At 36.7% G+C, this 24,157-nt stretch overlaps 1 protein-coding gene across 5 annotated transcripts in view; it reads right to left on the bottom strand.

Annotated features, from left to right (window-relative positions):
• LOC124296949 (peroxisomal membrane protein PMP34) overlaps positions 1-21,739 on the bottom strand; it is a 32,245-nt gene extending 10,506 nt beyond the window's left edge. Inside the window, exons 1-5 of one of the 5 annotated variants that reach the window (XM_046747442.1) lie at positions 20,928-21,739; positions 20,796-20,856; positions 5,330-5,396; positions 2,901-3,049; positions 953-1,066 (exon numbers count right to left, since the gene is read on the bottom strand). In XM_046747442.1, coding sequence (XP_046603398.1) covers positions 953-1,066; positions 2,901-3,049; positions 5,330-5,396; positions 20,796-20,856; positions 20,928-20,999 — 463 coding nt within the window. In that variant the 5' untranslated portion in view covers positions 21,000-21,739. The remainder of the gene's footprint in view (positions 1-952; positions 1,067-2,900; positions 3,050-5,329; positions 5,397-20,795; positions 20,857-20,927) is intronic. The other 4 variants (XM_046747469.1, XM_046747433.1, XM_046747461.1 and 1 more) reach the window with 4 other exon arrangements.
• Positions 21,740-24,157: the final 2,418 nt, after the last annotated feature.

Below are 24,157 nucleotides of genomic sequence, written 5' to 3'. Positions count from 1 at the left end.
TCGTTTTAACTCTAGTTTGAACTTGACACAAATAGTTTCAATAATTATTACCCACCTGAATCGTCTTTTTGCCTTTTTTTTTACGGTTAAGACTTTTTTTTGTAGTAACTTTAGTTTACGGTCCAAATTGCATAATTCCTTGTCCTCCTCGATCGAACGTCTTCTTTTCAATATCTCGAACTAACAATAAGTAAGAGCATATATATCATCCGTATGCACAACTCTCAAAAACTGACGCCTACGGCCGTCGAGACCCGTAATGAAGACGAGAAGTTATGACGCAGGAGACGAGCTCTGAACGTGACATCATATGGTGGCAAGTAGCGGTACTGCACTGTTAATCTCGAGAACGAGGAGCGAAATATAACAAACCACACACTCTGCATTGTTGAATCGCCGATTACAAATTTAGGGTGAAAATGCCAATATTCTTGCAATGAAGCACGAAAAATCCAATGGATTACCAGAACCAACAGAAGAGTTGGAAAATTTTTATCGTGACGTACTACTTTTTTTTTTATTTACCTCAAGAGAGTGAAACAATGGATTTAATAAAAATCGCTATTACATAAAAAACTCGGAACGTCGTTTCCCTGTACCATCAAGGTGCACCTTGAAAATTTGGGGAAACGTTTAATAATAAAAGATACTTCATCACAAAATGGCAAAATTATGTTGAAGTTCTCATTTGTCCTTCATGTTCAATATACATAGACGGCAATTGAATAAGACAGTAGTAGAAAAATATATTTTTATCTGTTTTCTATCATTCTTTCACAAATAAGGAAACAGAAGTGATGGGGATCCAATAAATTTTATTTCACGTTCCATCGCGATCAAGATTGAAATGTTATCAAAGTTCTTGATTGAGGACGGAATTCACGTATACCCATCTTGACTCGCATCAGGCTCTTAGAGGAGATATTTCTTTTTAAGAAAGTAAAATTCTCACCGTAAAGTGTATCGAAGTTGGTCCTGTTGTGTTCGTGGTGAGATTCAATTCCTTTCATCTTTAGCCTTGTGTTGACGACCCACAGTGGAGTTGTCGTTAAAACGTTAATTATACCTGAGAGCAGGGTCAATTACAACATTAATTGGGAATTAGCATTTACGTCAAATTTATATTCTGTCAAAGAACTATTTCTTTGGAAGTTGTTCGTGACCAGGTAGTTTTGTAGAATGAAAAATTCGTCGAATGAAGGAAATTACTTCCTTCCATCATGGCGTTTAATTAACATCTAAGCCAAAAAGGTTGACTCTTATTTCCGGAAGATGGTCGGCGGGGCCCAACCGAATGGTTGATTTTACATGTTATATAAATTAAATTGTTTGACCTTCATTCGACGAATTTTTCATGCTACCAAAGAACTATTTCCACAGCACTGTCTTTACGGGAAAAACCCTCAAGTGTGGTATAAATTCGCACCCTCAACTTTGTTCTTATTTGAATTTAGCATTATCTACGAGTTGGGGGTACTAATTTATACGCAAGTTGAGGGTTTTTCCCATGAGGATGGGGCCATTCGCCAGGACCTTTTTGATGTTTAGCTTTATATGCAATTTTTAATTTAACGACTGCATGCCAGGAGGATTCTTTAAATGTCAACGATTTGAACGACGATTTTCCGGCAGATAGGAAACCGAAGTTACTTCATACATGCAGTAAGTACCCTAGATGTAATTTCGGTTGCCTGTCTGCCGGCGACGCATTGTTCATATCGTTAACTTTCAAGGAATGTTTCTGCTATACATTATTCATTGGTCATTCTTTCTACTTTTATTAGACCTGCTTGCCTATAATTCTCAATTGCATCGTAATTTTAGCGATTGCACAGCTATTGAATGTAACCGAACATCATAGACTTTTTCGTATTCAAATCCCAGTACTAAATAAATCTCATATTGATGATCGAGTCTTGTACACTCCCGAGATGGATTCTGACCGATGCAAGCCGACCAGCGTTGTCTGCTACCATCTATTTGACTTTTAGTCAAGTTTTAGTCGAGAAAGGTCAAGAAGGACTAGCAATTTTTTTTGAAACGTTGTAATGTAACAGTCCTTTTGGGTCGCCAATCGTCAATTATTTATTTAACCTGCACGTCCCGTGACATTGATAACCTGGAATCGGTCAGAATCAAATTCGGGAGATCTGCACTAAATCATTCTCTAGTTGCCGCTAAAATGTTCTTCTGTAACTGCAATATTGATTCAATCCTATTGTTGTTACAATTTTGTAACCATGCGTTGAACACATATAATTGGAATTAGCATCTTTGTAGAAAGATTGCGAAGACACAGATTCAGACAAACCTCAACTGCCGTAAGGCACTAACGGTCAAGGTTAGAGAGTAAGGTACACACGATATTCTACATTCTATGCTCAAAAATTTCAACCACGATTCTAGACCCCAAGTTCACGTTTTTGGATTTTTAGTGTATGTTTGTACTCATCATTTTTCTCGTTTCATTCGTATTAGATAAATTGAGATCTGGAAAAGTCCCAAACTTTTGATTTAAATGTTGTAACTATAGTCAAAGTCATTTCAAGAAATCCCCGCGCATACATTATAGACAGTCGAGGCTACTTCACATGGGAAAGTATTATTGGTAGATCATAAAATTATTCTGTTATCGGAATTCAATGTGATGAAAACTGTTATTATTATGATTATACGTATTTTGAAACATTAACGTTGCCGTCGTATAAAATTTTTGGGTCAAGGAGCATAAGAAATAAATTCGGCCGGCTCAAGTTTTGAAACATTTATTAACGTTGTGGCAGTTATTTCGGAAGATTGGATCAGTCGTCAGCATTTTTAAAACTGTAATTTGGAACCATCATTAGAAATTGGCATCACAATTAATGATTTTCAAAGAGTGGTTAAAAATACTACTTTACCAGCGATTGAAGCCATAAGCAGATCATTTCCAGCATTCTGTCCCCTAGAGCTTCGCAAGATCTTGAGGCCGTGGAAAGTGTAAAAGTAGACAAAGTTACTGGCGCAGAGACTCTGAAGTACCGGTATCATTCCTCTGTACAATGTCGAGCTGTAAAGAACGTCCAGAATTTTTATAATCCACCATTTAGTACGAGTCTCAACCTGCGGAACCAACATCGTGGTGAAAAGAACTGCGGAGACTTTGGTGAGATTCCAAAAGTCTATCTGTTGACATTTCGCCTTCGTGACATACATACTATACGTATGCGCATATGTACGTTCTGTAAGGTACACCATAAGCGTAACGTTAGCGACTGAAACACGCTGCCTATGGAAAATAAGTCGCATAATACAAGATTTATTTATCAAAAATATTCGTTGCGATTTAGCACCTAACGTTGCTCAATCTTTACTCTTTACTCGTTACTCTTTGTCAATATTCGAAACTCACACACTGAGTTTACCCATCTGGTGATTTATCGTGCGGAAGAGTGTTGTACCTTGGATGTTTTCAAATCGTTACACTTTTTTTTGCGGTGAACAGACCCTCACGAAAAACGTGTCAAGTATTCATATGTTTTCACAAATATTACTCACTTGAGGTTATACTTTTCTATTTTGAAAAATGATAAACAGTCTATGGTTCCTGTATCTTGGACCGTCCGCATTTTTTAGTATAACGCAGATTTCGATAGGCGGAATTTTTTTTCGTATTTTAGAAATTATTTCGAACTAATAATTGGTAGACGTAGATAAAAAGTTTATTTTGTAAAATTTCATAGTGGCACTATCATAATTATGACTATAACAATACAGGAGACTTTGCTGCATGTGAATGGTATACTTGACGAAAAAATAAATAAACTTTATTATCTCTTATAACATTATAAACAATCGTAAAATCTTGAACATGTTATAGAATAATTACTACGTCAGCAGTCGACAAACTTTGAGCCTACAGCAGAACATTATGCTTATATCAGAATACTCATTTCCGAACTACAAATTCAAAAAATGTGATTTCAAAAGTCATTCAAAATCACAATTAACATCAACTAACAGATCAATGAAGATTCACATTTACAACCTGTCGAATTCTTGATAGATGACACTTTTTCAATGGCTATATCACGGCTTAAGTAATCAGGTGTACGACAGCGTAGCTTTTTGGATGAACCAAGAGAAATATTCCGTCAGTTGATGTCACAACAAGTGGTCGATTTTAAACCGTTAAAATATCTCGAAATCGGTTAGACGTTATAAGAATACACATGGAACGCACATGACGTCGACTGATATATGCGTGTTTATTTATTCTAATCGTATCTAAGATTTGATAATAATTATAGCCTTATACTTGAATTGGAACATTTTATTGTTCTTGCGAAATTTTAACCACCCACAATAACTTGACGGTCTTCGGTGATTCGAAAATACGGAATATTTATACAATAGATCAAAATGTTCCACCACGATTCGTAAGGTGTAGTTCAGGTTATGTTATGTTGTGTAGGTACTGAACTTTAATGTACCTGGAACGTGCGTTTGCTATTCTAAGGTGTAGACAGGCAGCGAGCCGAGGGAATAGCGTCATGATGCAGTTTTGTCTCTGTCTTATGGCGTCGCGCATGCGTTCGTCGCTGTATCGTAAAGCATCTGCAAAAAATTCAGCCATCACCACGGTCAAAATATCTACGGTTCAGAAATACAGTGAATTTTTGTTTACTGGAATTACTTCATGACGCCATCTCTCTCGGCTCGCGTCGAAGCATCGGAGCACGTCCAGTTATATTATAGTTCAGTGTGTGTACTCACCGTGTATGCATGCAAGCGTAGGTCGCGCGGCGGCGCCGTAGGCGTACTGTGCTTGGCCGGGACGTTAACTAGCGAAATGCTCAAAAATGTACAAAATTGTACGAAAATCGGTCCTCTATCAAGCACATCTGGCTTCTTACACTGTGGGTTATACTATGCCCGGAGGTCGGCCTAGGTACGTAATGCGATAATACGAAGAAAAAACTACACATGGCGCAATATCTGTCGATACGCTTCCTCTCTATTATGGTAGCGTGTTCAGTGCAGTTGACCACGGTCAAACACTGTCTTCTATACATACGTAATCTTTCTTGTTGTAATAGATAAAGTACAAAAATATTCCAAGAATTGTTTTGCAATATGTGCTCAATAGATACCTGCTTTCACATTTGCAACCAAAAAACTAATCTGAAAACATCCTGGGTTTGTATTATTACCATTGTATTTTGTAACAAACATAACGAATATTTTTTAGTATCTTGAATGATATTGTAAGGACTTGTAATCGCTTTGAGATTAGGATATGTACACTTATCTATTATTTCAAAAATAACGTAGGTTTAAGGGAACTTACAATCCTTCCTTTCTAATCAGCTCCCGAATAATGGTCACCGTGTTCTTAGCTTCACGGCCTTCTTCAACTGTAAACAAAAAAGAGATAAAGTACGCATTTTTCGGTAAGTCTCAACTGGATAAATTTTGTGATTTTTATCGCAGAGTATGATAACATTCCGTAGGTTCGATTTTCAGATTTTTAGTATGCATTAGGGTGGTCCTTATTTGGGGTGTTGACGAATTCCGATAAGTGCGCCCCCTAGACACGTTTGAAATAAATTTAAAAAAATGTGTGCGAAAACGGAGCGCTGTAGTCCAATTAGAAGACGTGCCTATAAGCTCGTTTTGTTTTTCATTTGAATAACATGGGATTTTCAGACTACTTCAGTCATTATGTTTTTGAGTTGTCCCCATGAACGCAAAAAATTCTTTTTTCACATAAATCTGTTGTTTGGATCTCGGAATATCGTAAAATCTTTCCCGATCCAGAAAAACAGACGGCGATCAAAACATTTTAATTTTAATTGTTACTTTTTAAAAAAGTATAAAGTATAAACGATGTGTTTTTAAATACACTAATTGAAATACATATTTTTTCCCACATGTACAATTATTTTTTTTTACAAACTTATGACGTAAATAAGACTGCCTTTTAATTGGTGAAATACTGTCAAGCACCAAGCGGCTAAAAAGAGGTATTCTCACGTTGATCAATTTGCCGTCGTGTATAATATCAGGGGGATGGGGGGCGTAAAGGTTGTGATAACGACTTGTGGAAAAATATACGCGTAGTTGTACCCATGAACAACAGATTTATGTGTAAAAAGAATTTTTTGAAACATAATGATTGAAGTAGTCTAAAAATCCCATGTTATTCAAATGAAAAACAAAACGAGCTTAGAGGCACGTCTTCTAATTGGACTACAGCGCTCCGTTTTCGCACACATTTTTTGTTCATTTATTTCGAACGTGTCTAGGGGGCGCACTTGTCGAAATTCATCAACACCCCAAATAAGGACCACCCTAGTATGCATGGATAAAAATTTCTCTTAAGAATCGGAATTATATTTCTTGCTGTCAAAGACATGGTAAGTTTTATTAATCAAGCATTAGTACTACTGTCCAAGTGCACTTGTCTTTAGTAAACATATAGAAGATGCCACTGATAGTGCGCGCACTTGGTGTCAGGTAACTTACGCTTAATGACGCAGTGCGTGAAATTGAATAGTCTGAAAGTGCGCACGCACCCAAGAAAGCTTTAGTGTGTGAAATATCGCATTTCAATTATGCGTATGCACCAACGTTGAAATACAGTACTGTCCAGAAATGAGACACTTAGCACTTTTTACAGGCTTCGAAAATCCAATTTTCCAACAGGTGTTGAAAAACGTAGTTTATAAAGTGATATAACAGTAGGTATATTACGAGGGGGTAACCACTCGTGAAATTGTTGGAACAGTCGACTATGAAATCCAATGAAATGCTTTTGAAATGGTATGGAATACTGTGAAATGCTGTGAAATGCGTATGAAATATGTATGAAATGCTGTGAAATGCGTCTGAACAGCTTTTGAAATGGTACGAAATTCGTGTGATCCTGATCAAAATATTCTGAAAAAATTACTAATATTATCTTTCGATTGTACACATTGAACACGGCCCCGTTTCAACTTTGGCGTAGCGCGGCTTCGTTGATTATTAATTAATTCATTTGATTATTTAATGTAATTAATAATGTAATTAATAATTTAAGTAATTAATCAACCGTCGGCGGCCAGAGGGAAAAGTCAAACGCATGATCGAAAAATTCTGAAAAAAATTACCAACGTTGACTTTCGATTGTAGAACACCATTCAGGTTGAATTTTGGCGTAGCATGGCCGATTGTTTATTTATTAAATAAATAAAAAAATAATTAAATAAATAATCGGACCGTGCTACGCCAAAATTTAACCTGCATAGTGTTCTACAACCGAAAGACAATATTTTTCTAATGAACAATATATTTCGTGAACTAAATTGTGTTTTTTTTCTTTGAGTTTTCTTTCTTCAAATTGAGATCATATCACCAATATCAATTGTGGATGACGAAAAATCGGGTGAAACTGTATGCGGTGACATGAAATGCACGTGAAATTCTATGAAATGCCTGTGAAATTCCATGAAATACCACAAAATTCTATGAAATACCATGAAATACTTCTGAAATGTGAAATGCTTGGGACACCATATTTTCGAGTAGTTACCCCCTCGGTGTATTATGTGTCAATCGCGAAACTGAGCTGATATTTGAACGACTGTGATCAGATATCGCCCATTCGCACGTGCAACACATAATATGTTTCTGTAATAACTTTACGAAAACTTCGATTTGAGAAGCACCTTCGCCAATTAACTGTTTTGTTGTGTTGCTTGTAATTTCGTCACTATCAAAGATTAGCAGTTTCCTAATATTGAATGAGCGAATTGCTAACTAGCAAACAAAAATGATTCCATTGTGAAGTTTTTAATTTTTGCCTGATCACTTTTACTGATTTTTTTCTGCACGACAAAGTTTTGTACAAAATATTATTAAAACTCGAATTTGTCGTTATGTGGGAATAATTTCACGAAGTATGCGGGAATACAAATTTTGCACTTCACGGGCCTTTCATGTCATTTGACTCATATGTACGTACACTTGGGGACAATGAATCTGAGACGGCTAATTTTTTACACTAGACAGTTACATTGGCAACACCAAGGGACTGGTCACTTAAGGAATCATTGAACCATCTCATCCGAAATCAGACAGGGAATCGCTAGTGGTCGCTAGAAATCGCTCGAATCGCATGATTCCTGATTTCCTCGCGATTTCTTAAAATGTATAGGAAATCATGGGAAATCACCAAAAGAATCATGTGATTTCGGGAATCACTGGGAATCACTCATCCACTTTCCAACTAAGCAAGCATTTGTATGCATTTATCCAACGTCTATGTATATAGATACATTTTGACTATGTAAAACTGAAAACCCGTTCAAACGTGGCTCGGGCAGAGATCAGAGACTTTGTTCGTAAAACACCAGTTGACGTTTGTTCGTGACAGCGAGCGTCTCGGCGAGCGCAACAGAGTTACGCGGGTGTTTCTTTATAGCTCGTAAATCGTAACCTATCTCTTTTATATTATACGCATTTTGACGTATATTTGTATTATAAGAACAGTTTTGAGTCAATATTATTGGTAAGTATTTAAATATTTCTACTTTGTTATAAAATTAAATATTGCATAGTAAGTAAATTCAAGGGATATTAGGTTTATAAGTTTAAAATATTTAAGAATAAAATTCTTGTGAGAAATTCCAATTATTCAGTTTACGTTTTGTCTCGGTGAATTTTTTTCTTTTTAGATTAATTATGGAAATTGAATAATAATTCGAAAAAATTTCTCTTCGTGGATAATTTTTCTACCGGTTAAGCTGTTTATAGTACTCCTAGCAATTTTTTTATAAATCACAATTGAGTACGGAAATCATATTTTGTTTGTCAAAAGTACTTTTTTCAGTTGGTTCTCAGCGAATTGAAGCCCTAAGTGTAATAAAAAAATGGAAGACGAGGAAAAGTGAGAAGAAAAGAGGAAACGCGATAGCGCTTCATTTCAAGACAACACAGAGCAACTTTCCCGCTCAGATTACTTTTCGAAATTATTAGAAGCTGAATAGTTGTCAGTGATTCCTCCTTACGTTGAAAATATTCTACGCTTGGATAATTTTCTCATCCCAATGGCATTTCGTCACATTTCTGAGGATAGAATCAGGGATACGGAAAATTTTGCTCGAGATGATATGCAATTGTTCTTGAAACAAGAGGACCAACGAGAAAATTTTTATCACAGCTACCACACTTCTCCATCAAAGTATCGATTCCTCATGGGAGACAAGCATTTACTTCTGGAACTCGCCAAAATTGTGGAATAGAAACTCATGGAATTTTGGAAAATACCGGAAAGTCCTATTGCTCCGCAACAAAAATGTCCTATTTAAAAATTATTTGCTTCGTCAACGACATCCAGCTTGAATTCTCGAGCGAATTCTTCAGAGCAGAAAGAAAAAGGTGATACTGAGAAAGAGCGGAAAACTTTATCGAAAGTGGTGAAAAACATTTTGGAGAATGGCGATGGAGAAAATATCGAGAACAATACTGAGGAAATTTCTGTACGAGATCTTGATATTCGAGTCTCAGTGAGTGAGAATTATGGAGAAGATGGCTTTCCAAAGTCGTACACTTACCAGGCAAAGATCAAATATCCTGAGTGTTCATTTGTAAGAAATTCACAAAATGTGGACACATTGGAGGACAGGGATCAAATCGGGTTCTATCATATTTTCGGAGACATGTGAAAACTCATAGAAACGTTGCAACTGAGAGATCCAGAAAACGAAAAAACATTTCTATCGTAGAGATCCTTCGAGCATCCAAATGCAATACATCAAAAGAATCAAACACTGTCGACGTTGTATCAAATCCAACTGAGGAAAGACCGCCAAACCACAAAATGTCTGAGTTCATCCTAATCTCACATTCACCAGAAAAAGGCGAGGACAAAGGTCAAGAAGGAATGGACGCCATCGAAACATCCGAGGAAACGTCGGAAATACTATCATTTACAATTAGTAATGCATCTGGGAATAAATCAGGTAAATTGTTTTATTTATTCAACGGTTTTTCGTTTTTATTATATAACTATTCAATTATTTTTTAAATTTAGGAGATGAAATGTATGAATCGACCACCATCGCAGGTACAGCTTAGGGGACGAATTTGACGTCGTTAGATTCTCCATCAACTTCAGCAGAATTCATTTCCAGTTCTTTCAATATTCTCTATGATCAGAAGAAATTGTGGATGTCTTAAGACGAGATAGTCATCGGACGGACTGTCTCGACAAAAACATCTCAATAAAAGTTCGTAAAGGAAAGTACTCAAGGATTTATCGTAATATTAAAAAATTGCATTCATCAGTAGACTCGACTCAAGCTCGAATAACTGCTTTTTAGTTATTTCCAGTTTTGACTCAAGTTCAATTACTAATCGAAAAAAACAAAATTTAAGTGATACGTTTTTGATCGAATTTTGTCAAATCACAAAAGGTGTTGAAAACGAGCCAATAAATACTGAATTTCTTACGAAATTATTTGAGAGTGCTGAAAAACAATGCAAGACAAAAGTGCAAGGTAGAAGATATGATGGAATATTGAAGCTTTTCTGTACTTACGTATTCACTATAGGTGGTAGAATGTTATATGAAACACTTGACGCTAATTTACCGATACCATCTCTGTGAACAATCACTAGAGTAATGTCTGAAAATAGATGTAATATTATAGAAGGTGCGGTGCGAGCGAAAGAGTTGAAGGAATTTCTAATTTCAAGAAATTTAACATTGACCGTTTAGTTTAGCGAAGATGCGACTCGCATCACAGGACGTATATAATATGGCAGTATTTCCAATCAGTTTGTCGGTTTCGTATTACCGTTAAATAAATGAGGGCTACCGATTTCAGGTGTTTACGAAGCCACCTCTGCTCGGAAGATACAAGAAAGCTTTGAGATTGGTACTATATCTAGTTTAGCATATGTAATAATTGCTCAATCTCTAACACATAGTGCCCCAACTTTTTTTCTTTGTTTATTCGGCATAAACAATAAGTTCTCTTACGATGATGTCCCGAAACGATGGGCATATATTGTTGAATGTTTGCAAAAAGAGGGGATCACAGTACTTGGCTTACCTTATGATGGTGATCCAAGGTTGTTGAAGGGAATGCGTATAAAAAGTCAGTTACTCAGCTGGAATGAGTAAGAATCGAGAAAATGAGGGGTGCTTGTTACCGAAGTAATACAGATGATATCAGGAAGATAGAAAACGCCAAAAAGAATGCATTTTTAAAAGTTATATCTGTAGACATGAACGTGAATTCCGAGGCTGGTGATGAAATATCTCCTAAATTATTAGAAATCGTCTCTGATGATTTTGAGGATATCGATACTGACGATGAAGCGATAGATAACGATATAAAAACAGATCAAGAGAATGATCAACAAGAACTATGTGAGGATTTAAGCACTCTCTCAAATGTACAAGGTGGTCTGGATTTGAAAACCTACGAGAAATCTCGAGAAAAATCCAACTTCATTCGAGGAGTCCTTTCGTTGTAGTCAGAGATCAGAGGAAGAATGAGTTAGCAGTAAGAAAATCGTCCCTTTGTTGGTTATTTAATACAAATTCATTTAGTTTAAGCAGTGATCGGTTACAGAGAGTTCGAGATTCTGAGTCAACAAAAAATTGTATAAAGAAACGAACGAATAGTAATGTTAATGATGAAAGTATTGTTTTCATCAAAGTCTGTGATGAAATTCATATCGGTGACTGGTGTCTATTTAAGAAGTAAAATAGTTTTAAGTATTTTGTTGGACTCATTTCAAGTTTTACTTATTCAGAAGGAAAGACATTGAAGAGTCACGAGTACTCTAGTTCCTATGTTATATTTCACAAGATTTTTTTGAATTTTTTCAGCTTTTAGAAAGCGGGGGTTTTTGGCAGTTTCTAGTGTTTAAATCATACTTCAGATATGCTGGTTCGAAAAATTCTGAAAAAATGCTATTGCGTATTTCGTCATGTACTTTTACAAAAAATCTTGATTGATACTCTAATTGACCATGCCGATGAGTTGTCCAGAATTTACTATTTTCATGTTTTCGAATTTCACTCTTGCCTCTTGCATTAACTTTCCGCGTACCTATAATCCGAATCTGTTGCGACGCGAGTGAGGTAGATTTTGTTTGCTGTAGTTGTGTTTCCGAATTTAACTTTGCATTATTTGTCAACCTTGACATAATTATAGTAGGAATTATTTCGCGTCGCGTGCTAAACTGTAGATACGTAAGTTTAGTTGTCAGAAACTAGGTCCTCTTTCTGAGTAATCTCGGGAAACGAAGTGACGCAAGGTATAAACTGGTATTGTGTTATCATGCCGGCTCGCGCCCGCGCGTATCCCTCACCGACACCGGTCGTCCAGCGTGCGTTGTTTGCTAGGTCGCCCACGTATTCTATGAGGCTATTATCTGTATGATTTATCGATTATTTTGTGGTAAGCTCATGTCGCACACCTTACCTAGATTTTAATCAGCTACTAAGTCTTCTTGTTACCGATTTTAAGAAATAATCAGAGCTCACGTCGCTCTGCGCCTTATACACCGCGTTCGATATTCCTATCAGTTATTTCTCTTTTCTTCCGTGTTTAGATTGGGTTCAGCGTTCAATCGTTATTCTGTATCGCATCGAGTTATTTGGCCTGGTATATAGCTGTCTATCCGTCTCCTTATATGTGATGCCTCGCTAGGTCTTAGATTCTCGTAGCTTTAAGGGTGATGTCGCAAATCGTCAATTATGATTTAACCCCTTCCCCTATTTAGCATATACTCTATGTTTGTTATTGCAAGAAATTCCCTCGGACCTAGGTATGTCGCGTTGTAGGGTCTAATATTACTACAGTATTCCTTTTGTGTTAAGCGATTCGTTCATGTGGAGTTTACGGCGAACCGTTTGTATCGCTTCTAATACTCTAGCCATGGAGACTAGAGGTAAGGAGGCCGAACGCAATGCTGGCAAAATGGACTGGGAAAGTGATCAACAATCCGCGGATTTTACCCGCCTGGCAGCGCTACCAAAACCGATCTCACGTATGTATCCTATTCGTAACCAGGCGCTGGTATCGCTTGCGGATACATCCCGAACTACAAGATCTTTCATCGCTTTCACGATCCACTTTTCGACGATTCCGCCATATGCGTTCGGCCTCCTTACCTCTAGTCTCTATGACTCTAGCGTTGCGTTTGTTTCTGTTTGAAATTAATTACTGTTGAGAGGTTTTTGTAAGAGCCGAGAAACTTCGAAACACCGTTCTATTTCCTCCGAAAAAATCGATTAATATTTATCGCCCCTCCCCATTTGGGATTTATAAAAGTGTGGCTAAACCTTTCCCTCCCGGCCTACCTACGTTCTCCTCTGCCAAATACTGAGCTACCGAGTCACCTTTCCCTTCCTGTATTGCTTACTTGCTTTTCCGTTAGTTACCTGGCGCTTAACCTCAATTTTCTTTAGTATTCGAATGTTATCGTTACACAAATAGTGATTGCGGGTTACAAAATACAGATCATATGATATGTTGCGTACGCCATCAGTCGTCATTCTGCCTATATAGTTAGCAAACCTGTAATAAACACACTCAATAGAGAACCCTCGTTCAGTCGTCTCATTAATATAATTGCAACTTTTCTCACAGTTCTGGTTTGTGGAGAAATTTCTAAATTTGCAAACTAAAAACTAGTATGCGGACAAACGTCAACGATTTTTTGTCTATTCTATCATACGTTGATAAACAGTTGTGCAATCATTTATCATGCCACAGAAATGAAAACTGATGTACGACTGTACAAAAATCTATGGTTCAATTACTAATAACATTGAAAATTCATCAAATTTTCTTATTCTGGAATGGCAATGATGAAATTTACAAGCTAAATAACGAAACATTTTGGAAAATGAAAAACAAAGAAAAAATACATTATGCAGGAGGATCTATTGAAGTTGACACAGCACAATATCCTAAGAACAACATATTTTAGAAAAAAATGTATGGAATAAAAGTCTCCTAGTTCAAAAGGGGAAACGTACTTTTTATTTGGTGGTGGTTTGCAAGGTCATTTGGAGATCAGGATTGTTGTTTTTTTTTTTTTATTACTAAGAACGTATACTTTTGTTTACAGATTTGCATTTTATAGGAAAAAATAAAAAACTTTAATCGCATATTATTTTTTCTTTCTCTACAATTAATTTAAAAGAAAATAATAATGAATCTGAAATTAATCTAAAATTAATAAAATCGGTATACTATAAAACAGTAAACGATGAAATAATTATAATTCAATACATGCTCATAATTATGCCCGATAATTTGAATACACTTTTTAAGACGAATTATAAAAGATGCATGACAGCGTATTAAATGTCCTCTGGAGTAGTAGTGTCGTAGTATCAACTCTTTTCGGAAGTAGCCTCATAAAAAAATCACGACGTGTAAGATCTGGTGACCTAACAGTCTAATGTACCGGTACGCTCTGTCATTCCAGTGATTGTTATTAATCATGATTCAATATCTGTCTATATAACTTTGAATACTGATTGTGAGCCGGAAAAGTATCGTTCTGAAACCGCATACTTCAACTTGTTTCAAAATCCAAATCTTTAGTCAGTCCCGGCAATTGTTGATCTGAAAAACGTCAGTATGTTTGTTCTCCATCCAATGTATCATTGATGAAGAAAGCGCCAATTGATTTCTCATCAATAATTCCGCACCATAAGTTTACATACTTACTACCTATTGTAATTATTTTCAAATATCGTGGAAAATTAATGTCGTAGAAAAAAGAATTTGGGATATAAGTTTTTTTTCTTTATTTTTATGTGTTCCGTCCTCCAGACCGCAAATTTTTTTTCCACAGCCTTATAGTCACTTTACATCCTGCGTCCTCTTCTTATCTTCACCGAGTCAGCAGATACATCTCTAAGCTGCAACTAACGAGTCTCCTACCTTCTCTACACTCGTCACTTTCATACTTGCTTTCGCACAAGTCACTCATAAGTATATCTTGTCATGCCAATCCAAGTTCCTTCCCTCAAATCGACTCCTTCACATTGATCACTGTTACAATTCAACTACTATACCTTTAACAACAAATCAACTGTACCATTCAGATCGTCTACCTCCCTTAAAACCGATACTTCCCTTCTGCTACCCTTTCTTGCATTGGGAGTAGTGACACGTAAGTGCATAAACGGCGTGTATAAACCCTAAAGTAGCCAAATAACACCTTGGCTGGACGTAGAGTAGGTTTCGGTAGCCGCTCACTAAATCCTACGGCTGTCACCATTTTTCCTGACAGATAATTCACTTGAAATTTTGCATGCACGGGCTTTTGGGATCGCTTATTACGAATCTGAACTTGAAATTTGAAAATTTAAATCGGTGGATCCAATATGGCGAACAAACAAGAAGAAAAATTTTGAAAATAATCTATAAAATTTTTTGGTGTGTATTAAGTTTGTGTAAAAATTAGCATTCGGATGTTCTTGGTAAATTAGGAGAACATGCTTTTTTTAGGGAATAAATACGAATTTCGACTATTTGGTTACATGTGCCATTTTTTCAGTATATAAATAAATAAATTAGATCCTTTTCTTAGGCTTAGAAATATTTCAGGGACCATGTAGAACTAAAAAACTCGGCAGTTGTTACCAAAAAATCAAGTATAATAAATAAAAAGATGCAAAACAAAAGGGTGAATTAAAGGGTTCAGCGAAAAAGGTCAATTATAGCAAAACAAGGGGTAATTAGCTAATCAGCAGACGAATACACGAAGATTTTCGATATAGATCCGATGTTTTTGGGATGTACGCGAGATTTTTAAATTAGTAGACACTATGACTCTTCCACTTGCTGCGGTGCCGGATTTAGAGAGCAGGGGGCCCTGGGCAGCACAGTTGTGGAGGCCCACAATCCTGTGTAATTTCCATCGTACCTAACCAAATTTTTCTCTATATCTACAAATATTAAACCTACGAAAATGGGACTTTACCAAAATTCATTTTTAAGATCTCAATACCAATATTAGCGAAAATGGTTGAAATTGAAAACAGATTTTTTCACTTATAATTATTACATTACACACATAATATACATATATAGGCATATAATACTTTTATAGAGAATGGTTGCAGGTCTCAGGGACCAAGCACCTTTCATGATTCGCGATAAGCAAAATTGTCTATCAACTGGTGAAAGTCCATTTCCTGCAAAATATCGTTTTCGATACTCATAATAGTCAAATTGTTCAGTCGGTCCTGTGTCATGGTGGTACGAAGTCTATTCTTTATATATTTCAGTTTAGAAAATGAACCCTCTCCACTACAGTTTGCTACCACAAGAACTAGATACATTCGCAATGCAATTTCAACGTTAGGAAACCTATCTTTGATCCCGTTATCGAGTAACAATCCATATGGGTACTATTCGTTACTTATATTATCCCCTCTTTCATCTTTGTAGAATTTACTAAACTCAACGAATTGAATAAGTTGGTTGCCGAGGCATTGGTCCAGATCATCCTCGTGAATGTTTACGGTGCGCATCGCCGCATCTTGAATCTCTTCGTGGCTAAGATAGTACAGCTGACTGAAGAATCCAAATCGAGAAGTCACTTGAGTGGTATGAAATTTTCAATCCGAAATTTTTCTGAAACCGTTAGCTCAACTTCCGACGCTTGGCCATAATCCAGTGAATTGAGGCGTACATTAATGCGACGTTGACGAGCTTGAATGTATGCTGCTATTCCAGATAGGCTGACACCGCGCTGCTCGTATTCGTTGAAGCGCTCACGTTTGGCCTGAACAAAACTCTTTAGCGATTTCATACACGCAACGGCCGTATTCAAATCAAGTTTTGGGTCTTGTAGGACTAAACTTGTGCCATTCACCCCATCCAGACGCTCATATCAGAAAATTGAGTATATAGCATTCTCTAATGTACACATCCGCTCGTATAGACTGTTTGCATTAGAAAGCGATCTAGACGTTTGTTACGGATCGTCAGCAATTTTAGCCAGGGTATCCCGATTTTGAGGAAAGCCCTTCACAAATGCTTTTATGGCATCAGCCCTGCACGACCAGCGTGTTGTCGTTATCCGTTTCAGCACGTAGGTCTGAATGCTAGTTGATTAAAGGGACGCAACCAATCCCTGATATCGGTTAGTTGATGCGGTGAAAAATGCATAAATCTACTCAAGAAAATCAAAAAAGGTGACTGTGGCTAAACAGCATTCAGCAGCTGCTAGCCCGACCAAGTTCAATGAGTGCCCTGCACAAGGTATATATGCCGCTAAACGATTCTCTGACATTACTAACGCTTGCAAGCTGTTATATCTTCCACTCATAGCTGATGCATTGTCGTAGGATTGCCCACGACAATCTTTTATGTCAATTCCATGCTCCTTATAAAATCTTACTAACCTGTTGAACATATCCTGTGCTTTATAGCCTTGATTAGGCATGAACTCAACAAACCGTTCAACTGGAGTTGCGGTTTTGATACATGAAATAATTTTATTGAACACTTGGTTTCCCATAAGTTGTATAAGTTCTTCGCAAATTGTTGGTGACGAATAATTTGTGTGGCCACATCCTGGATTACCGTGTTTTTGCATATGTTGTCTAAGAAAATCGTCGTACTCGGCGAGAAGCTGCAATAAACCAGAGATAATTTCCATTATAGGCGGATCCAAGTATCCCATTCTCTCTACGGAACGCTAGTCCACGTTCAGATGAAAATTTAATTACACTACGTCAGTATTTCTGTGCCTGTTCCGCTTGTTGTGTAACCTCGAAGTTTATCCGCCCTGTGTCTTTTGAACGTTGTACAAAAGCTATGACAGCATTGAAGTGATTCTTAGATTGTTCGTGATCTTCCAGCCGACTACCAGCATGCTTCCAATCGCAGAAACTACCGTGGGTGAATTTTGAGTGTGTTGAAGCTACAAGCTTAAACACGAAGCAGTAAATCCTTCCATTCACAGGCGAAAAACATAACCATGATCGCTTGATAGTTTCTCCATTATGAGTCTTTCGTTCAAGCATACCCAGTCGGCATCTACGAACACGATCGCCTTCAATCTTCTGTTCCACAGAGCGTGATTTTAATGAGTCATCATCATAGTGTTGGTGTTGTAAACCTGAACAATCACTTTCAGCCCAGGAATTGACCATTTCTGCCGATGTATGTTCAGGCCATAGGTCATCCGCCTCGGTACCGTTTGGTTTTGGCACAACAACTCTCGCACCTGCTTGCAAATCGATCAAGTCACACTCGTAGGCGTCTTCAGCAACGGAGTCTTTATCTGCAAGAATTGTTTGGTCATTTTGTAGCATTCGCTCACAAGGATTTTCTCGAACGGTACGAAGCCGGACAGTTACAAACTCCGATATGCTACGTGTTTTTGCAAGCACTTGTTCTGTCTTTTCGTCTTGCTCTTTGGCTAACTTCCGTTTTTGTGCGCCACTTTTGAATACACGAGAGGTCTTATGCCGATCTGTGCTGGTGCTAATTGTGAATACTTCTTGCGAAAAAAGTAACGTAACAAAATATACGAAATTGATTTTGGTTATTGGTAATCAAAAATGTATCGAAATTGCAACTTTGTTGACGAGGTCAGCTCCTACTTAGACATCATTTCATGCGTGTTGGCACAATTCTTCTTCATCCCAATATAATTTTTTTTGCACATAGGGTAATCTACACTATTACTATCACAAAGTAGAATATATCTTCTTAAGCTTGCACGATGCTGGCTGCGCGCTTTGCATACTTTATAAACAATCTTGAATAATAGGTGTGGTGTCAACATGACACATGTAATGAACTGGTCCGAATTAGACACTGCTGCGTTACCTTAAAGTCACGCTAGACAGCGCTATGAATATACGTTCTAGGTCTCCATGTTAGCTCCGCCGACCGTACGTAGTGATGGAGTAACAATATGTTTTGGGTCACGGGTGGCCTCGGTGGAGTACATGCAAATGTGCATCGTGAGAATTCACTAGATCGTAGTCCATTGTGATCATGTATATTTATGCAATTTATCTGCGTTTCAAGCAGATGGAAAAATATATATTTATCAGATGAATACGCAAATCTTATGTACAATTTGATCGGTAGTACATTATGTTGTGAAAGAATTCCAATCTTATTATTATATTCTTCAATTCCAAAAACGTAAAAACCCGAATTTTGTGGCGGCCGCATTTCTGTGGGGGCCCCTGGGCAGCTGCCCAGCCTGCCCGTACCTAAATCCGGCACTGTGTGAGAACTGTTTTTTTACCTTGCTCGAGGTTGTTCGCACGAGCAAAGCGAGTCTGAACTGTCATATAAGATGTTAACATTAATTTTTTCACTAATAAATTACGTATTTTTGTAATAAAAACATTGTGTTCTCATGAATACTTTAATTTTATGCGAAATTTCTCCATTCGCAATAGCCCATTTTCAGGTGTTGAAATAAATAGGTTTTTTGGAACCGAGCCCAATCTGAGTAGGTTTTTTTGAAAGACCACAATATCAAGAATAAATCCCTAGAATATTTTTTCTTAATGGAAATTTGGGTTCAAGATATCGATTTTTCAGTGAAATGGTCGAATTTACCCGTTTTGCGTTGTTTATAAATATCTATTTGGTAATTGGTCAAACATTTTGGACTGAAAATTGTTGAAATATTGAGATGAGACCCAAAACTGGTTCCCCGAATTTTTTGGGAATTATCGGATACTCTTAAGTGGGTTAAAAATAGCCGATGACGATATCGTCATGGATAACCGGCGGAGGGTTAAATATTTGACTGTCAGTAACACACGTATGGGTAGAACAAACTTATGCCACTTTTACGTCATGACACATATGTGGACGTTTGAAAAAAACATGTTTTTTCTACATCGATTTAACTGTAATTTGGTAAATCATCGTTTTTGAGGTAGCTGAATTATAGGATAAATGTGTGACATTTTTTTTCCAATACAAAAGTGGTACAAAAATTTCAATATTGTCCGACCCCTTTGAAAACTCGCCAATTCATGCACAAGGACTTTCCGTCCGGCTCTAGGTAAAATTCTCCTTTCCGCCCTTGCTATACAATATACTGTTTCGCCTAACGGCTAAGGGGTTAATTCAGAATTTTTTTTTTTTTTTTCAAATTATTTTTTATTAAAAATTTACTTTTCTTATTTCAAATTTTGTTCTTTATTTCACATTATTTCATTTAATTCAACTTATTTATTTTTATTTCAAATTTATTCATGCATTTCGATATAATTTTTTTATTTAAATTTAATTTTTTTATTTTGATTTACTTTTTGTAATTCAGATAAATTTTTTCGATTCAACTCAATTTTTGTCGGGTATTTTCTATTGATTGAAGCCAATTCACGATAATTTGTTTGCTCTCTAATTTATTGAAGTGTAAAAGCTCGCGAATTTGTTATACATTCCACAGCGAGTTCCACAATTGACAGACTACGCAAGTAGTAAATGACTTTCTATAATGTGGTGGAAAGTGTCATTCGATGTGCCGTTATTTCATTTATTTCTGATTATTTCCTTTATACCCTGGGTCATCTCTCATTATTTCATTTATTTCTCATTATTTCAGTTATTTCTCATATTTCAGTAATTCCCTGGGTTATTTCTCAACATGTCACGAGCTATTGACACGTTATTTCAACGAGTTATATCCCCCCTGGTTTATAACTACGTCGAAAGACCGAGTTGTATATCATATAAGTCAGACAGGAGGTGTAACATTTTCATAATTTACGAAATAAGAGTACATGTTTATACACTTACGTTGTAGTCTGCTGCGCACCGTGTCGAGCGGGAAAAACGTCGTCATTGCCACAACACTTCCCTATAAATAATATCAGCCAACAAATTCGTTTTTAATTTCAAGTATTCTGGCAACAGCAAAAATATACTCACCGCTGCCCCCGAGAGAGCATGAACCAACGTCTCGTATGTAAACACATTCTCGCTGTTAACGCGTCCCGGCATTTTCAAAATCGATGTTCTCCGAATGAGCAAAAAAACAACCGTTGGCAGGATTTGATATACTGTTTACTGACAAGTAACAAGAACTAGTATTCATGAAATATACAACTCACTTCAACTTTAAGAGATCATACAGCATTGAGAGAAAAATAATCTTCGATTATTGCACTATTTTATAATTTGCACTGTTCATTATCAACATAATCTTATCCCAAGTTTGGTTCGAAAGTAAAACTGAATGAAGCGTGATAGATGCAGATCTGACACGATACTATTACATTGTATATTGTCAGAATTTTGACCAAAATCATTGCGATACCCTCGGAGTTTTACCAATAATTATCACCAAATTAGTACCTTGGCTGTCTTGATAGTAAGTATAAGTCTGCTGATGCGCGTCCACGAACTGGCAATCAATGACGGTCAGAAACAACATTAAAACCGCTTCTCACTACCCATTACGTAATATCACAGTGGCGTTTGCCATGACCCGGCAGTGGCCTGCGCGTCAAGAGCCTATAGATACGTCGCCTTTACAACACTGTACTGTCGACTTTCACTAGCTGATTGACAAGGTACAGCATAGATACTTCCCCACACTACGTGTCACATTTCCTTGCTCTCATCTTCTCGTGGTGTACCTAACTAATTATAATCGACGAACCTCACTATTCAATATATACTCTGCTAGTGCAGCACGATATCAGGCGTATTGTTTTATTGTAGAGTTATCACATTGCGCATGCGTCTAGCACCCGCTTTCTATGTAGGCATACTTGCTTGCGGCAGCAATACGTGTGATTCAGGCATGTACACAACGCGCGGGCGAATTTAGGCACGTGTATGACGTGTACATGAATATGCTTGTGTGTCCCACCGTAGGTGTAAAATGACAAAAAAGATGCCTAAGTTATTCGAAAATTCTGTTCTATTTATTGGAAATGGGAAAATATATAATATAAAAACGCACCGAATTTGCTTTAAGTTTGAACTTTTATTTAAATGCACCAGAAGAGTCCGTCTTTACTATTCTAATGTCACCAAGAGACTAAAAGCTGTTAGGTTCCACTGGCGCCTTGGAGGATCTAAAAGCCTCGGGTTTCGACGCTGGGTGGCAAAAGCAGCGAGTAACTTGAGAAAGAGCAGAGAACCGTATATCATGTAGAGAGCTCTCTGTTTATATTTATATTGCCTGCCCGGCACTTTTCACGTCAGTTCGCTTTTGTACCTATGGTCTTATAGTTATTTTCGTGGTAATTAAGACTTCATACTTTACCAATTCTCTGTTTGAAAGGTTTACTTTCGTTATATACACTCATAATTGATAAGTATTTATTTAATATATAAGAAAATTATATTTATATTGAACAAGATCGTGAGAAAGCGGCGCACTGCTCATTGTGCGAGTTAAATCGTCCATTTCATTTTCCCCACCAAGTTGCTAGACTTTACCTCGGAACCTTTCAGCTGAAAGTAAAGATGGCTTTTACATACAATGTGTTTACGTAGTCTTAAATTTAGAGGTCATTATATTCGATATATTTACTTACAAAATAAACAATTAGGCTATTTAATAGAAATGTTTCATTACTGTGTCGTGAAGTAGCAACGTTGTATTTCATTTAACATGGGTGGCACAATGCCCGAGTCGAAAATTTAGAGCTTCGTGTACGCCTGCAAGTCCTACGTTTAGTAGGACGTAGTAGGACCTGGGGAGGACTAACTTTGTATTGAAAACAGAACCTACTCTAAACCTAAGCTTTGTCGATATTTCCGTTCCTTCCACATTTAAATTCGAAGTAGGACATCTTTAAAATCTCTACATGTCCTCTATAGCTTTAGGACCTCTATGGGTCCTCTATATCCTCTATACCCTGAAGGCTTCTGCAGGTCCTTAACCATAGAATGTGCAATTTCAGTCATTAAACATTAAGATCAATACTCCCAAAAATTCGATGCAAAAAATACTCATCACTTTGGTGATAATTAATGTTTTACTAATTTAATACTTTTGATTGGTAAACTAACCGTAAAGCTACAAATAATTATTTGAGCTGAATCGTGGAATCTGGAAGAATTTTTTAATTCAATTGGTCGCAATATTCACTATAATGGTAGTACAATTAACAGAGTTGGCGGCGTACTAGTTTATATTAAGGAAGAAATTTCGAATGAAGCGGGGATAATTGAACATGGAAATTTAAAAATTAACAACTCCAGAATTAAATTAGAAAATTATAATAAACTGGAAATATCATCCTTTTATAGATGTTACGATTTCCCTAAGGCTAAATTTTAGCATAGTTTGAATAAATTTTTAGACTTTCTTCGTAAGATGAACGTCAAAAATCACTTAGTAATTGATGACTTTAATATAGATAGCTTACTATCAAATAATATTAACGAAGAAACATGCACCAATAACATTTTTATGGGCAGATTCATTACTTTTTGACAAAAGCATGCACACTTGGGCCCGCGATTTTGATACTGATTTTTCCTTCGAAAGTAGGGTAGAAAAGGAGTCGCTCCTAAAAATTTCAGCTCGATACGATGAAATTTGGCAGCTGAAGAAATTTTTGAAATTTAAAAAATGTCGATTTTTTTGTAATTTTCAAAAATGTGTATCGTACAATTAGGTTCTAATTAACTTAAAGACTCTTTCGGAACGGCATTCTTCAGTGTTGACCTTATATTTTCAAGAATGGAATAGATTTCTAGTTGAAACTCAAATCCGGCTTGGCGGGGAGCTGCCAATTGAGTCTCTGTTTCAGCGAAATTTTACCTGTTTTTGAAAGGCTCTAAAATCTACAGCTTTCAATGTAGAGGGTTGACTGACTGGTGATATTTTTCATTGAGGTTTGTTTTGTCGATATATGCCTTATATTTCATTAATTGGTTCTATTTCTTTAATATGTAGCCACAGAAAGCCAATCGATTTTTGAAAAATCGCTACTTTCAGGTAGCTGTAACTTTTTTCTTAAAACTCCGATTTGCTTCAAATTTTCAGGAAAGTCGGTCTATTATGTCTCCAACAAGCCCTGAAACTTTTAACTTTGGAATCGAACCAGGATAAGACCTCTGAATTTTCAAAGTACCCGAAAATTGCATTGAAACCGATAAGCATTTTACTCACGTATTCACGTGAAAAACAAGTAACA

This window comes from Neodiprion virginianus, chromosome 1 (assembly GCF_021901495.1).
Source record: "Neodiprion virginianus isolate iyNeoVirg1 chromosome 1, iyNeoVirg1.1, whole genome shotgun sequence".
Taxonomy (NCBI): Eukaryota; Metazoa; Arthropoda; class Insecta; order Hymenoptera; family Diprionidae; genus Neodiprion; species Neodiprion virginianus.
Note: the sequence above shows the minus strand (reverse complement) of the source record. Positions and strands in the feature narration are given on the sequence as shown.